General features: G+C 43.2%; 1 protein-coding gene across 3 annotated transcripts in view; it reads left to right on the top strand.

The window, feature by feature from the left end:
* Window positions 1-2,199: 2,199 nt before the first annotated feature.
* The window catches only part of FMNL2 (formin like 2), a gene marked incomplete at both ends in the record, with an annotated part of 311,524 nt that continues 295,795 nt past the window's right edge, over window positions 2,200-17,928 (top strand). For all 3 annotated transcript variants that reach the window (XM_080689059.1, XM_080689057.1, XM_080689058.1), the window contains one exon: window positions 2,200-2,316. In XM_080689059.1, the coding sequence (XP_080545185.1) occupies window positions 2,200-2,316 (117 nt within the window). The remainder of the gene's footprint in view (window positions 2,317-17,928) is intronic.

The raw sequence follows: 17,928 nt of genomic DNA, 5'->3' as shown, positions 1-17,928 counted from the left end.
TCAGCTACTTAGTGAGGCCCTCTGCAACTCAGTGAGACCCGGTTTCAAAATAAAGAATCAAAAATAGGGCTGGGGGTGTAGCTCGGAGGTAGAATGCCCCTAGGTTTTATCCCTAGGTTTGAACAAAAAGCTTCCCAAGTGAATCTGATACACCACAAGTGTTCAGAAACACCACAATAAAAACTGCAAAATAAAAATAAAATAAAATTAAATAAAACAAGGCTGGGAGTGTAGCTTGGAGTTAGAATGCCTTTGGGTTTGAGCTCCAGTATATATATAAAAAAAATCTAGAGGTGTTTTATTAGGACTCATGCAGGATGTGTTTGTGGGTACTTGCTCCACACATTTTTGGTAGAAGCCTCTTCTTAATTCAACACTTCTGGAGTATCTTCTATATTTTGGCTCCCTGGAGATTTATAAAACAAAATGAAATGTGGCCCTTGATGACTGAATCTTGGTGGTTACCTCATCCAGATACATTTGCTTTTTAACAAAAATATAACACCCCTAGATGCATTTTAGAATCACCTGGGGAGCTTGTTAAAAATACACATGCCCAGAATCGGGCTCTCAGCTTGGGGAGATTCGGGTAATAGGCAGGGCCCAAGGTCTGTTTGCAGTTTGAACAAAAAGCTTCCCAAGTGAATCTGTATCTGATACACAACAAGTGTTCAGAAACACCACAATAAGCTAAGAAAGGATCTGTTGCAGGAGTTTAGCTACAGTCAACTAGGTGGATGCCAGTTGAAGTCTACAACGTGGGCAAACAGCTAAGTCAAGTACATAGCCTTTCTCTTTTCTTCTAAGGTTTCAGAATGGGTACAGTCTGACACTCACCTGAGAGGGCAGGACTGGGCCCAGTCTTCTCTGTAAAACACTTGGCTTCACTGCTCTGGAAGAATTTGAGCCCTGGCTCCAAACACTCCCCAGACGGCCATTCTATCCATCTCATACCAAACATGGTTGTTGGCCTGGCGGCGGTGTACGCTTGTAATCCCAGTATTCGGGAGGCTGAGACAGGAGAATCACTGTTCCCGGACAGCCCAGCTATTTAATGAGGCCCTCTGCAACTTAGTGAGACGGTGCTTTAAAATAAAGAATAATAAAAAGAAAATAGGGCAGGGGCTGTAGTTCAGAGGTTGAACGCCCCTGGGATCCATCCCCAGACCCACAAACAAAACAAAACAACAAATCCCAAACATGGTTGTGTATAAACAGGGCAAACCTCTTTTTGTCTCCCACTATAGAGAACAGTAATTCAGCCGGGCGTGGTGGCGCACGCTTGTAATCCCTGAGTTTGGGAGGCCGAGACAGGAGGATCGCACAGGTTCGAAGCCAGCCTCAACTACTTAGTGAGGCTCTCAGCAACTTAGTGAGACCCTGTTTCCAAATAAAGTATAAAATAGATCTGGGAGTGTAGCCCAGAGGTAGAAAGCCCCTGGGTTCCACCCCCAGTACTACCAAAAAAGAAAAAAAAAAAAAAAGGAAAAAAAAAAAAAGAAAACAGTAATTCAGACATAAGAGCTGTTCCACAATGCTTGTTTTTAATAGAATAGACTCCTTCTTATTCAACTCCTGGGGCTCTGACTGCACCTATACAAAAATTACTTGCGTACAAAACATTTCAATCGCATCCAGGAACGTTACCATGCCTAAGCAGGACAGCGCTCGCGGACCCACCCTCAGCTTACAAAGTAGGGCAGGTCCAGGGCTTGAGCGGTTCCTTATTTAAGGAGATCCTTTCGAACAATAAAGAAATTTTAAGTCAGAATGCAAGACGCATCCAGTCATGATAGGCTCCATTCACCCCCGGGTCCTACGTGCCAGGAGGAGTTATTTCTCGCGGGGGTGAGGGCGGCGGGCTGGGGTCCGGGTCCAGGGTCCGGGGTCCGGGGGCGGGGCCGCGGCGGGCTGGGGTCCCGGTCCAGGGTCCGGGGGCGGGGCCGCGGCGGGCGGGACTACGAGTCCCGGCAGCCCCCGGGGCGGGCGGGGGCGGGGCGGCGGCGGGGCTTTGTGCGGCGGGCGCCGAGCGCACTGGTCGGCGCGGAGCTGCCCGGCGGCTGCGGCGTCGCCCGGAGCCGCGGAGCCATGCGCGGGGGCGCGGAGGCCGGGCGGGGGGCATGATTGCGGCCGGGGGGCGGCGGGGCGCGGGGCGCTGCTAGGGCGGCGGCGGCGCGGACGGGGCCGCGAGCAGCCGACATGGGCAACGCGGGGAGCATGGACTCGCCGCAGACCGACTTCAGGGCGCACAGCGCGCCGCTCAAGCTGCCGATGCCCGAGCCCGGCGAGCTGGAGGAGCGCTTTGCCATCGTGCTGGTGAGTGCGCGCCGGCCCGGCGGCGCCCCCTCCCCGCGCCCTCGCCCTCGCCCGCCGCCCCCTGCGGTGCCGGGGTGGGATCGGGGCGCGGGGCCGGCTCCGAGCCCATTGTCTGGCGGGAGAGCACCTCGCCGCGCGTGTGCCCGGGAGGTGCGGCGTGGGTGGGAAGAGGAGGGGGCCCAGAAGCGCTAAGGCTTTTTGTTTAAAAAAAAAAAAATCACCACCGTCACCACGCGCAGACCCCCAGCCCCCGCGGATGCCCCGGGCGCCCGGCCCCGCCTGCGGGCGCGGCAGATGGGCGCAGGTGGCCTGGCGCGGGCGGGCGGGGCGGGAGCGGAGGCGAACTTGGAGGGGGTGGGTGGGGGCTCCCCAAAAGGGAGAGCGGAGACCCGCAGCTGCGCGGCGCCCCGGCCCCTGAGCGAGAAGGAGGCATCTGAAAGCACCGCGGAGGAGAAGCGCCCCAGGCGGGGGGAACCTCAGCGTGTTCCTTTTGGTCTTAAATCACAGAAATGTGCAGTTTTGCAGGGACGTGTTGCGAGCTGTTCTGACTACGCGGGCGACCCCTAGCTAAGGCCCCCGCCCCGTCTTGCTTTCCGCTTTTCCTCTCTCTGCTTCTCAAACCGAAGGCTCTGAAGACTCTCTTCTTTCGCCCTTCTCTGCTGGGACTAAGTTTCTGGGCCCTTCCCAGCCAGAGTGCATCGCGCTGTGAGCCTAGGCGGGTGTGGTGGCGGTCCCCAGCCTCAGCCGGGGCCTGACCTACAGCGGGACCCCAGGCTTCCAGTTTTAGTATCTCAGCCTCTTTTCAGGGATGTTGGAAGGAAAACCGGCAAGACTGGGCACATTCCTATTCTTTACACGTGTACATTTGCTTCTTCCTCGCGGATTATCCCTAAATCCCATAGACTAGGCAGCAAGAGGAACTTGTGATCCAGGCCATCAGCGTTTGTGCCTACCTGCGGGTTTGGAGGGACATGTGACCTAACAACTTTGGGAAGAGGCTGGAGTCCTAGGTTAAACATCGCTGGAACGCTGATTAGGATGTTTAAATTGTCTTCTTTAGGACTCGCATAGGAGCCGGTTTGGTGTGGGGAATAGGGTTCTGGATGGCAGATTGGTGTTGGGCTCTCTGGGAGGACTGAACCACAGCTTTTTCAGGCCACCTGGAGACTCTGGTGTTTCAGTGGGAACCAGAGGACGTTGTCTGTGTTGCTTTGCATTCTCTGTGATCTCCTGCAGCTGCTCCCAGGGTGTGCAAGATGGGACACTCTCAAAGGAAGCAGCCGCAGCTTAATTACTTCTCAAGGCAGCCTGGGTTCATCCTCGTTTGTCCAGAGACAAACGTTTTACTTCAAAAACACTGTTCCTAGGAGAAATATGGTCCTTACCTTCTGGCTATGAGTTTTCTGTTTTTTCCTCCATGCTGTGGGGCAGGCAGTGTGTATCCCTAGTGCTTGTGGCAGAGGAGCCAGTTACACCGGGGAAACCAGCGCAGCAGCCATAATAATAACAATAATGCAATTAAGTGCTACTCAACTGGGACAGCAGTTCTTGCATGAGCTTTCAGTTACCCGGCTGATTAATAACACATGGTATGAATTAATCTTTAGAAAAATAATGGCCCTTCATTAACATGGTGGATCTGTGTTCTTGTTAAGTCTAGCCGTCACAAAGTTAGTATGTAGACTCTAATGGTTGTACATCACTAGCTCCTTGGGGCCCTAGTTTTTGTTGTGGCTACTTTTACTCTATGTCTCACATCTCACACACAGTTACTGCATGTAATTCTTTTGTAAGTTGTTTACAATATTCTGAGCCTCTCAAACAAAAAACCGAAACAGAAAATACCAGGGTGGCTTTTTTTTTTTTTTTTTAAATAGAGGCAAAGCTTTTGGGAATGCTTCAACTTAGGGACCCTTGTGTTAGAGACACACTTGGACCACTGAAGGATGTACTCACTACCCCACCTAAGGTCCGCTTGGGAAATCTATGAGCAGAGTCAAAGAAAACTCCCAAATTATGTAGTGCTATGTGTTTGGTGGTACCTCTTATGAGCAATTTTTCCTCAACTTTACTTTTCTTTGCTCTTCATGAATTGCTTAAAAAATCAGTTAAAACCATTTGAGATTTGGTGGTTAAGTTTGAAGGACAAGTTTCAGATGACAGATTTTAAAGTATACAGCATGGAAAAGAATTCTCTGCCTTTAGACAGTGGGAATTGTGTTGGCATTATTGACATCAGTTTTATTTCTTATATAATAAAGATCACATATGAGTTTTGGAAAAGAAACACTAGGTAATAGTAAAAAGTTACAAGTACTTTATTGTTGGTATGACTTGCATCAATATTGAGGCTAGCAAAACAATTCCTCCTAACCTCCAGCTCTAGACAGCCTTGGGCAAAAGTAAAACTTAAAGTGATAGCTGTTCATCTTATTTCTTGTTTTAGAAAATCATAAAAGTAAAACCTACTCAGATGCTATATCCCCTCCCCCCCCGTCAGTTTATGTGGGTTGAATCTTATATGTCTACAGAGTTAGTGGATATGAATGGAAAGAAGAGATAAAAGGCAAAAGACTCCTGAATTCAGATCAGTGGAATGGGTAGACTTTGAATCATTACTATGAAAAATTGGATCTACACCTTAGGAATTTGTTTTTTCTAAAGAGACTCTCTTTTTCCTTGGACTTATATCCTGTACAATAAGTTATAAAACTTTTACTTAAGGGAAAAGGGTGCAGACTCTGTATACATTAAACCATTTACACCTTTATACCTATCTTTCTGATAGACCTAGAAGATAAGCATGGATATCGTGTGTATGTGTGTGCATGTGTGTGTGCATGCACAGGATCCCACACACGCACAGTGTTTCTGTTCTACTCTGATGCGACTGTCTCAAATTATAAATTCAGTTATTTACTTCAGTCTTTGTTCTTTTAGGGTTTGTATATTTGTAGGTAAGATGAGCTTTTTTTTTTTTTTGTACTAGGGGTTGAACCCAGGGGCATTTTCCTTTTGAGCTAAATCCCCAGCCCTTTTTATTTTAAAACAGGGTCTTGTTAAATTGCTGAGAGTCTCACTAAGTTGCTGAGGCTGGTCTCAAACCTGCAATCCTTCTGTCTCAGTTTCCTGAGTACTCGGAATTACAGGATTATCCCACTGCGCCTGGCTAGCCTGCATTTTTTTTTTTTTATTCTCAGACATTTATGATTAAGTATCATGTGGCTCTTCATTGTATTAAACATTGTCTAATTGTTGGGGTCACGTACACAAATCCTGCCTTGTTCCTTATTTTCGAGATGATGTTATGAAGATGTTAGTGGCTGTCACAAACAGCTGATGGTCTTTGTTCAAGAATACCTCTATTTATTATTTATTTATTTATTTGTTTATTTTACCTTTCTTTACATTAACCATTCCATGATACTGTTCACTAAGTTTTTGGCTTGGACTCAGTATTTACAGCATTAAATATAAGTCCTCTAGTGCCTTTGTCGAGCTGTCCTAAGGATTATTTCTTTGAACTTTAGAAAAAAGAATAATTTTAAGACCGCCATCTTAGTTGCCATTGCAGATGTAAAAATATTAGGAAGTAATGGTTTGGGACAATATTATCTTTTTGCTATTGAGAACTGCTTCAGTATATGATTAATTTGAGTTGCTTTCTTTTTCTTTTTGATCCTGAGATGGAATGTAGTCACTTTGTAGGAAGGAATAGACACACTTTCTCAGTGCCCATTATGAGAATGCCCTATGCTTGTATGTTCACATTTATTCATTCAGAAACTCCAGTCATCAGCAGATGTGTAAATAATTATTACCTAACTCACCTGAAGTCTTAGTTATTAACCAACCTGGGATGTGTGTGTGTGGTACCGAGGATTGAACCCAGAACCCAGAGTCATTCTACATTTGAGCTACACCCCTGGCCTGATTTTATTATTTGGAAACAGCGTTTCACTGTGTTGATGAGAGTCTCACTACTTGCTAAGACTGTCCTTGAACCTGCAGACCTCCTGTCTCACCACCATGCCTGACTCCAATCTGGGATTTTAGCCCAGCTCTGGATCTCTGTTTCTCACATTCTTCTAGCTTCTCCACTATATTTTGCTTTCTTAAATCAACAGGGAAGAAGACAATAAAAGGGCCTGGGACTGGCAGTGAAAAGTGCCTAAATCTGGTAAATCAAGCTTCAGACTATAAAATTGGCAGAATTTCTCAGACGTGACCAAGGCTAGGTTTGTTTGATGTTCCTCTTTATTTGCTTATTTTGGTGGTATTGGGAATTGAACCTAGAGGCGTTATACTTCTGAGCTACATCCGAGACCAATTTTATTTCTTGTTTGGAAACAGGGTCTTGCTAGGTTAGTGAGAATCTTACTACTTGATGAAGCTGTCCTAGAACCTACGATCCTCCTGTTTTAGCCTCCCAAATACTGGAATTACAAGCATAAGCCTCCACACCTGGCTTGATGTTCCTCTTTAGATGCCAGACTGTTGGACACCTGTGCTATATTCTCTCATTTGTAGGTGTAGAGTTTAAAAATTGATGTGGTCCAAAAGTGTGCTCTTGAGTGTTTTTTGTCAGGGCAGATTTGGGACACCTACCTTGGTTGGAAAGTTTAGGTTTTGCAAAGCAAGGGGAAGAGACAGCTTGGCATTGGAATGCATGAACCTCAAGTGTAATTACCTGTGGAAGGGACAAGAAAGGTCAAGTTGTAGCATTTAAGTTTGTTTCCCATTGCATGGTGTCCTTCCCTTTCCACCCTTCCCAGGAGAACACTTGCTATGAGGTCTGTCTGCTGAGCAGAGAGATGGTTGGGAGTGCTCTGAGGCCTCCTCATGCTGCCCATGGGTCTTCTCACATTCTTTCCTCTGTGGTGAGGGAGAGTGTGGAAGGGGGTGGAGTGTGGCCACTTTGAACCACTGTAGCTTCACCCTTGGCAGTAACTCCCTGAGCTGTTTTTCTCCAGAGTGGTAATAGGTGCTTAGGGCTGTGCATGCATTTTCCCTCCTAATAAGACCAATAAAAACTATAAAAATGTATTTGGGTACCTAAGACAGAATTGTTAATCAAAGTCTATTCTCTGAATGTAAATGTTTGGTCCAGTAGGAGATGGACAGCAATGTAAGTTGGTGGAATTTAGGGAGGAAAGGTATGCATACCCCTAAATCCTTAAGGGATAAGAATTATTCTTGCTTGTGACCTCTTATTTTTATATTTATTTGGTACTGACGATTGATCTCAGGGACATTCTACTTCTGAGCTGTACTTCAAACTGTTTTTTCAAATTATTTTTAAATTTTGAAATAGGGTTTTGCTAAGTTGCTGAGGCTGGCCTCAAACCTGTGATCCTCCTGTCCCATCCTTCCAAATACTAGGATTACAGGCATGTGCCACTGTGCCTGGTTTAGGGCCTCTCATTCAGCAAAGAGTATTGGACTTGGAAACTAAGAGCCGTAGTTTCTAGAATCATCTGCTATGTGAGCTTGGGCAAGGTAAACTCTTTCCCTGGTCCTTGGTTTTTCTTGTTTGTGAAAAGGAATTAAATTTGGCACAACTATCCTAATAGTTGTGAGAAGAAAAAAATCAAAGCACTTGAAGGTCTAAAATTTACAGAACATTGTGATTCATTAGCTGACCTGGTTCTCTTGAGCTTTGGTGTGGAAAAGGGTAGCTGTGTTTTGTCTTGTAGAGAGTAGACTTCCTTAGGGTCAGTGACTGAAAGTCATATGAGCATAAAGACATATTTTAACACTTGAATATGCCAAAAAATGGATAGTTCTGCATTGGAGTTGTTCAGACAGAGCTATGAAAGGATGCTGGTGGAAGGAAGACCCTTTGCACACCAGATACAGTAAATGCGTCACTGGCCTGAAGGTGCCCTCTGAGAGTTGGAGTCATTACCATCACCTGCCGGTTGTAGACATAAAGCTGTAGAACCCTGGAGTCAGATTTTTCTTATAGCTTCCTTCTGGGGAGGAAGAGGAGGAGGCGGAGGCGGAGGAAGGCTCACGTTTATTCTGGAAGTTTGTTGATTTTAGAGGAACTGTTGCCTGCAGGACTTGGACTTAGTAAGTGGTGCCCTTCTCTTCTTGCTTTGGGTTTGCAGGATAAGGACAAGGAGAAGTGGCTCGCTGGCCCACATACTTAAGATGTTGTAGATGTCAGAAAAGTGACTAACACGAGAAGCACTGATTGTAGCTGATTGTGCCTCCTTTGCAAGAGGGTGCTGGTGACTGGGATTCTTTTAGGAACAAAAGAGTGAATCTTTATAGATGATCAGACTGGAAGAACTTAGGAAAGAAGGTGAGTTCAGGCTGTGTAGCTGCTTGACAGAGGCCCTCTTGTAGAATGGCTTTTTATGGAGTCCCTCCTTTCTCAAATGACAGGTGTGTTCCCATGCTTTGGGACCATGATTCCTGTAGAGAGCCTTCACACACTCTTAGCTTTTAATGCTGGGGCATAGCTCATTCCTTGCCTTCCTTTTAAATTTCGTTCCATATGTGGGAGACCTTACTGCCCCTCCCATGCCACCCCATCCTCCCCTCCAGAGCCCTGCCTTTTATCACAATATCAAGGACCATGCAGTTTTTTGTGGGTGTGTATGATTTGGAAGCTATGTCCAGGGAGAACAGGTGAGTGGAGAACTGAGTCATGGATTATGATTTACAGACTGTGGCTCACAGATGTGGACCAAGATGGTCGGAAATTTCAAAATGTGTGAAATATGAAATCCCTACTTTGTGGTTAAATGCTATTTGGTGCAGACAATTGCTTTCTTTTCACACTATTAGAAAAACAAATTGGAGAAAATATGACCATTAGTATTCACAGGTGGGTACCTTATCATGAATTGTGTGGTTGCTAGGATAAACTTTTCGTAGTTTCTCTGATGCTTGATAATGTCTTCAGTGTTCTTGTGTAGCCTGTGACTGACTTTAGTGACTTATTTCACATGTAAGCTTAGTTAACTCTTTTCTTTGCTGAGGTAGTGCAGTTACTGTGTTGAGCTCGTTTTCGATGGTCAGTGGCTACAGGAGCAGAAAGCCTCCAGGTGCTTAGACCCTGCTGTCTCCCAGAGTCATCTCATTGAATGACTTGTGTGCAGTAGATGGTGCCCATGACTTGGTTTTTCCTAATAACCTGTTAGCTTAGGAAAGGTGTCAGAGAGTTCACATTTTTGGCCAGGTATTTGACTCTGGGACACTCAGATGTGACTGATGGTATGTGAAAATAACAAGTCTTTCTGGTCTCAAGTCTTGATTCAAGGATTGCCTGGAATTTGACTTTCTTCCCTTATTTTTATTTTCATGGAACTTTGCTAGGATACCTTTAGGTAGGATAAAGAAGGGTTTGATAATAGAAGTGGTAGTTCTCAACTTGCCTGTGCATTGATATCAGCTGGTTGCCTCAAAAAGTAGCAATGCGTGGATCTCACTTGCAGAAATTCTGCTGAATTTTTGGCATGCCATGGGCATTGGGTTTTTAAAAGCTTCCTATGAGATTTGAATGTGCAGCTTAGGTTGAGAGCCACTATGCTAGAGGCTTCAGAGACTAAGCATAAGAATGAAAACAAGTGAAAAAGATGATGAGTGCAATAGGAAAATGATTAAGATATGAGAAAACTGACTGGCCTGGTGGTGCATTCATGTAATTTCAGTTACTGGGGAGGCTGAGGCAGGATGATTACAAGTTCAAGGCCGGTCTGGGCAATTTAGCAGTACTTTGTCTTAAAAAAAAAAAAAAAGACTGGGTGATATAGCTCAGTGGTAGAGCACTCATGGGTTCAATCCAAGTACCACAATAAATAAATAAGTAAATACATACATACATACATACATACATGCATAAAGGCAAAATTGAGAAGAGTTAAAAAATAAACTAAAGATGCCTGTCCAACCAAAAGAAGTGAGACGGAAAAGAAAAAACCGATAAAAAAAATGATGAAAGAAATGACCATCATGTTACCAAAATGAAAACTTGCAGTGAAAGTTCTGTATATTACAGTTCGAGACTGAGCAGTGATCCTGAGGTGTGCTGCCGGAGTATAGTGCATGATGGTAGTTGTGTTTGGGCCTCTATTCTGAAGCCTAATTGTTTGTTGGTTCAATGCAGGCCTTTGCTTTGATCTCTGGTTTTACCACTTACAAAGACTTGATGAGCTTGGCTTCCTGGAGTGAAATTCAAATACACTTGTGAAATGTAAACAACATTCATTTATTAAGAATCCTATAATCAAGGCAAATTGGCATGCTTATATACGCAATTAGCTTTGAGAATAGAAAGATAAATAGGATGCTAGGTCAAGAACGAGCTGATTGTTCTCAGTGCAAGACTCTAGTTACTCCTTTATTAGTTATAACATAAGCAAATACACATTCCTTTTATTAATAATCTTTAGCATTTGCGGTTTTAGGTTTGAGGACAGCACATGTGGTTCTTTGGAACTGAGAAAATAGAAGCAATTATGGCCTCATTTTCATCTAAAAATATGTCTTTCAAGGAAATGTATGTAGGTGATTTATGACCAGATAAAAATTTCTAGTAATTGGAAACAGGGTGAAAGAAGTCATGAATTTGGGTAAGAATAGTAGAGAGTGATAACAGGGGCTTATTTTAGTGGAGGAGGTAAAGAAGATGACCATTATACAGTGGCAGAAAGGTTGAAAGTAATCCCATCTCTCTCTGTTGAACAACTTTGGTCCTTTTTTATTGATAGAAAGAAGCATTACAGCTGGGTGTGGTGGCGCACGCTTGTAATCCCAGCATTTGGGAGGCTAAGGCAGGAGGATCGCAGTTCTGGAACAGCCTCAGCTATTTAGTGAGGTCCTTTGCAACTCAGTGAGACCCCTTTTCAAAGTAAAGAATAAAAATTAGGGCTGCGGGTGCAGCTTGGAGGTAGAATGGCCCTGAGTTCCATCCCCAGTGCCACACACACACACACACACACACACACACACACACACACACACAGAAGCATTATGATAACAGCAGGAGCCGATACAGTGTGATCAGATTTGCCTCATGGCAACACACAAAATGCAAACGTGATTAGTCTGAGTGGCTTTATAGGTTAATTTCAGTTCTTATCCTTCTAACCCCAGTTATAGTCAGCTTTGTGGTGCTTCTGAGAAAACGTTCTCTTTTTGGTGACAGTAGGATATCTTGACTAATGGGGCACATTATTCCCAGGGACTTCTGCCTGGCGAACCTAGGAAGCCAGTTTTGTCGGAATGCCTCGGCACCAAAATGCTGTAAACTTGGAGTTGGTGATTCCATGGGCCTTACTGCAAAATTATTTCTTTGCCAACTGATCAGGCATCCAGATGTGAACTTGGAGAGACCATTTAGAACTGTGTGGCCTTGTGGGCTGTGGGAACTTTTAGTATGCCAGCCTTGAGCCTTTGAGCCTTTCCCACTGTCCTTTCACAGTACAGTGTTTTGAATCTCAGGCTAGGCATTTTGGAAAGCACGTTTGGCTTATAAAATGTCAGATCATCCATGAATTTAAATTTATCAGGTCCTAGACCTCATTTAATAAGGTAATTCTGGTTTTTTTTTTTTTTTTTTTTTTTTTTTTTTTTTTTTTTAGTACTGGGGATTGAACTCAGGGGCATTCTGCTCTGAGCTACGCCCTGATCCCTGTTTTATTTTTTTATTTCAAAACAAATTCTCACCAGGTTGCTGAGGCTGTCCACGAACCTGTGATCCTCCTGTCTCAGCTTCCCAAGTACTGGACTATAGGTGTGTCTCACCACACCTGACTAATGAAGTAATTCTTTAACATTAGACACATATTTTTCATTTCACCAGTTATAATCAGAAGTCCCAAGGTTGACTTCCTCTGATTTTTATATTGGTCATGGAGAAATCTCAAAAGTCATTTTTTTTGTTCTTTAAATGACATTGCCTAATTCTCCATTTAAAATAAAATCTTATTTTTCAGGTGGAGAAACATTGTTGTCCTGAGCTCTAGATCCAAGAATCAGAACCTCATCCTTCAGTTGTTCTTCTCACGTAGTTAGACTTGCCCCCCCCCCCCCACCACAGTCCTTCATCTGAACTTACTTCCCCAGGGTGGCACTTAGGTGGAAGAGAGCAGGCCACAGGATTGTGCCTTGTGGTCTGATTCTAAATGCCACTCATTGTGAGGTTTCCACAACTTCCTTTGAGAAATTTCCTTAGTCTAAGCAGGCCTAACCATTAGGAAATATTGACATGCAGTCTTCCTCTTGCTTTTCATTAGATCATCACTGGCAGTCTTTTTAAATTTTTTTTTTTTTTTTTGTTGGTGCATTGTAGTCGTACATCTTAATGAGGTACCAGATGGTGGAGACATACATGCACACATCACCCATTTAGCCCTTACCCAATTCCTGCCTCATTCACTTCCCCTCCCTCCTTCTCCTGTTTGGCTTAGTGGTTGATATTGATGGTATTTTCATGTGTGTGAATAGTGTCCCTGTTTTTCATAATACTGAAAAGAGGACATTTTTGCTTTGTGTTCCTAGAATAAAGCATGAATGGAGTGGGGTTTCCACATTGAAAATGAGCATTGGCAGTTTTGTGCATCCATCCGTGGACTTTCACACATGCAGATACAAGTTTGAATTTTTTCCTTTAGCTTGTATTGTCTTTTGTGATGACTCTTGAAATACTAAAAGGTTAGGAGACTGAATTTTATCGTGTGCAGTTCTCCCATCAAAGCCTTACTCCGTGGTTCCAGACATTGGGATTTAAGGGCTCTTTGGCTATGTTTGATTTTAGTGGTTTACCTTCTTTATACCCTGTAACTTCTGTCCCTCCCGGCCTTCTCAATGTAGCGGCCACAGTTGTGTTTCCTTCATAGATCCGAAGTAGGAATGTCCTTTGTCCCTGGAAGAGGCCTGCACATCCCCATCTTTGTATCTTTTCCTATGGTGACTTTCCTGCATAGAAGGGTTCCCTTTGCTTTTCAGCTTATTACAGTTGTATCCAGCCTTCAAGGTTTTTGTGAAACTGTACTTTTCCCAAGTGTCCTTACCGGCCCACATCAGCTGAGGAAGGTGGGAAGACCAGCTCCCCTCACTTTGATCTCTTTATAGTTGGAATTAGCAGTCTTACTCACAAGGTGCTTGATTAAATATCACCTGTGTGAACTGTTGCTACAAAATAAGGAGATGCTTTTATGTGCAGCTTTGTAGTGATCTCGGCCATCGTCTCCGTCTCGGTTTTGCCTGCCACTTCCCACCGTGGGCTCTCGGAAGGCAAAGGTTGTGTCTGTCCTGGCCCTGCTTCCCCGGCACAGTGCCCAGCTCAAGGAAGGTCTTGGAGATAACTACTGTTGATTAGAGAAGGCTGCCTGCTGAAAGAGGACTGGGCATTCTAGTAGCTACTTGAGAACCTATTCAACTGACTGACATTGGGCTGACTGTGAATTTCACATAGCTTACCTTTGTGCTGAAATGACACTTTGTCATTGATTCTTACTCCTCTCCCCATTTCCCCGTATCACTTGGTGGTAGTTGGTGTCCAAGAGTGCTAAATGTTCAGAGATAACAAGTCAGCATCATGTTCAGTTTGACTTCTTACGGAAGTAAGGACCAACTTAGTGAGACCCTGTTTCAAAATAAAAAATAAAATTGGGCAGGGAGTATAGCTCAGAGGTAGGATGCCCCTGGGTTCAATTTTATGTAACACACACACACACACACACACACACACACACACACACGAGAGAGAGAGAGAGAGAGAGAGAGAGAGAGAGAAAGAGTAAAAATAAGGGAAAGAAAATGTAACTAGGGGTAGGGGTGTGCAGGGATGTGAAGATAGAATTCCCCTGGGTTCAACCCCTAGTATGCATGCACATGTGTGTGCATACAGACACACACGCATACACATGCACACACAGACAGTTGTGCTCCTAACATAATATTTTTACTTCCAATTACAAAAATATATAGTATATTATAAACATTATTATGAATATGTTTCAAAACAACTTGAAAGTTCTGTGATGGTAAGTTCAGTATCTTTTCAGTATGAATTCATTTTGTTGTTATATAACCAGAGCCAATAGTAACTATCTGAAAAAAAATTAGGGTGTAGTGGTTCTGGCCTGTAATTTCAGTACTTGGGAGGCTGAGATAGGAGGACCCCAGGTCTGAGACCAGCTTTAGCAACTTTGTAAGGCCCGCTACAATTTAGACACTTTTAAAATGAAAAATAAAGGCTGGGGGTGTAGTTCAGATAGAATGCCCCTGAATTATATCCCCAGAACCACAAAAAAAAAAAAAAAAAAAAAAAAGAAAGAAAGAAAAGGTTTCACTTTAGCTCAGCATGGGTGGCATATGCCTGTAATCCCAGTACTTGGGAGGCTGAAAATGGAGGATCACAGGTACGAGGACAGCTTCAGCAAATAAATAGACTGTCATCAACCTAGTGAGACCCTATTTGAAAACAATAAAACAAGACTGGGGGTGTAGCTTGGAGGTAGAATACCCCTGGACTCAACCTAATACAATGCATGCGTGCTCAGACATACAAATTGTGTGTGTGTATATACATATACACACATCCGTATGTATACATACACAGAACTGGATGAATAAGACACTGTTCACTGTCGAAATAATGAAGGCCAAATAAGCTTGTGCTCCAGTGGGCCTTTTCCCCGTCGCAGTCACAGTTGTCCTCTGAAGGCGCTCTCAAGGCTCTCTTTCAGACAACTGTCTCAGAACCTTTGTTTTTGTAAATGTCTCTAGTAAAATGGCTGTGTTGTTACAGCTTGAAGTCTGTGTAGTAAACCTTTGTTCAGCCCCTAGCGATAACCCACAGGCATGGACTTCCTTGTGAGTGAAACAGCGGTTATTATCTTGCTATTATTACTGGATTGCTTATTTCTGAAAAACAAATCCCATTCTTTCAGCCAGTGTTTTGTGTGCTTGCACTAATCCAGGGACTCATTTTGTTTTTATTTTGGTACTGGGGTACAAACTCAGGGGTATTCTACCTCCAAGCTGCATCTCTAGCCATATATATATATATATATATTTTTTTTTTTTGGTGGTGGTACTGGGGTTCCTGGAAACCCTTCTATCTCCGGGCTACACTCCCAGACCTATTTTATATATATATATATATATATATATATATATATATATATATATATATATATATATATATATTGGAAACAGGGTCTCTTAAGCCAGCATAGCTGGCTTCAAACCAGCGCGATCCTCCTGTCTCCGCCTCCCAAGCACGGGGATTACAAGCGTGCACCACCACGCCTGGCTCTAGCCCTGTTTTTAATTCTTATTTTGAAAGAGTCTTGCTACATTTCTGAGGTTGGCTTCCTGTCTCAGCCTCCCAAGTACTGGGATTACAGACATGCCACACCACACCCAGCTGCGAGGCACTCTTAAGATGCTAGGACACACAGGTGACTACGGCACCCTCGCTACCTTCAAAGTGTTAACTGTCTAGCGGCAGAGAGGCATGGAAATGGAGATGATAAAGTTTTGAAAGGCATGTGTCATATATGTATATAATGTGCTACAAAAAGCCATATTAAGGCTAAAGTTCTTTAGCATTTTATGCTAAGCTGGTAAATATAGACACTTAACTTGGCTCAAACTTGTAATATATAGTATATAGGGAAAATGTCAATATCAGTCCCAGTATCACATATATGGAAGGAGTAAGAGGGGAGGGAGCGGGGGCAGGCTCGCCAAGCGCTTGTGTGCGTTTGTCATCGTCACCATGAGCTACAATACGATGCGAGGCAATAATGCACCAATAAAAGTATAAAACTCTGTAACAGTCATGGTGTTTGCAATTAAGAACTCTCCAGAAGCAAATTTTTAAGGTTTTCCTTGTATCCATCTCTTACTGTTTTAATGTGCTTTTTTTAAGGAAAGATAGTGTAGTAAGAACATGGATGGAATATGAAGGAAATAACCGCACGATGTGTGTATGTATTAATGTAGCATGTTAAATCTCCCTATGATGTTTAATTACAATGCACCAATGAAAATATAAAAATATGGGTATTTTCCTGTGTGTGAATCTTTAAAGCTCTAAGTTTTATTAAATAATTGAAAAACTGGTAAAGAAAACTAATACCCTGGACAGCCTTTCAGGTGCTAAGAAGATTCTAAATTGGAGCGACCATGGGCCTTCTTTTAGAATATAAGTGTTAGAGTACGTGTGCTTCATGCTCACTTGGCTAGAAAGCCCACAGTAAGTTTATTTGTAAGTTTATTTGTAATTTTATGCTAAGCTGGTAAATATAGACACTTAACTTGGCTCAAACTTGTAATATATAGTATGTAGGGAAAATGTCAATGTCAGTCCCAGTATCACATATATGGAAGGAGTAAGAGGGGACCTCTTATAAGACCTCGTATATGGAAGGAGTAAGAGGGGACCTCTTATAAGACCTCGTATATGGAAGGAGTAAGAGGGGACCTCTTATAAGACCTCGTATATGGAAGGAGTAAGAGGGGACCTCATATAAGAGCATGTAACTAAGCTTTTAAAATGGCTTACTAAAAAAATAAGCTTGTCTATGAGCATAGGCTTTGGCATCAGACCTGAGTTTGGATCAGAAATTTGGGGTGTATGCTTGCTTGACCTATGCAGATGTGAGTAGCCACATAGCTCACAGAGCTCAGGAGTGTTGTGAATATTAATTGTTGTGTATGATACCCAGGTAAGTTTTTCACAACGAGGGGTGGCTCTGATTGCTTTGTATCCTTTTTCTGTTTGATTTTATCAAAGCACTGGCTTTAGGGTGCAGGCTCTGGACTCTTAACAGTCTATTGCATTTCATAGGTAAATTTAGTATTTTTTTCCGCAGCAGTTCTGTTTTAAACTGTTTGGGTTATGTCCTGCTCAATCTTGCTGAATCAGACAGAGCTAAGCTTATGAAACAAAGGCCAGTCCCAAATCAAAGTGCTACCATTGTCCAGAACTGAGAGCCTGGGATTTCTGAACATGTTCTCTCTCGTCTTTCTTATTTTCCAAGTGAGAAAAAATTGTTCATTTTTCTCATCTGATCAATGTCACTTTTGCCCTAAATTTTATAGTTGCAATTGAGGTTGTTTTTTTTTTTTTTTTAACTAGTGAGATAAAAGACTATCTGGTAATACTGTCAGAATACTATGAGATAAAACTCTCTGTTTTCAGACCTTTGAGGGTTCTTAAAATGGCATGGGATAAAACTGTGTGCATTTTTTTTGTGTGTGCCCTATTTCCATATCAAGTAGCCTTAATTTTTGGATTTTAGTAATGAAGGTATGAACCAATTCTGCCAAGCTCCTGGTGTCTTTTATTGTAGCTCTTAGCTTAGACTGACATAAAAGGACATAATAAACCAATTCTAAGAAGGTCCAGATGAAAAGGATTATAAAATGGTACAAAAATATTAGCATGCCTGGTCCAGCCGTGTGACTCTCTCCTTTTGGAGCGTTCATTTTGACAGCTTTTTTGAATCACACATCAATCTCAACGCTGGTATTTTTGGCGGGGTGCTAGACTTTACCCTAATGCTCACGATGGTAACTGCCAAAAGTGAACAAAGGGGAGAATTATAAATGAAACATCACAGCATTGCAAACATTTATTTC

This window comes from Muscardinus avellanarius (genome assembly GCF_963383645.1).
Source record: "Muscardinus avellanarius genome assembly, chromosome: 2".
NCBI classification, from domain to species: Eukaryota; Metazoa; Chordata; class Mammalia; order Rodentia; family Gliridae; genus Muscardinus; species Muscardinus avellanarius.
This window is presented reverse-complemented; position numbering and strand designations above follow the sequence as displayed.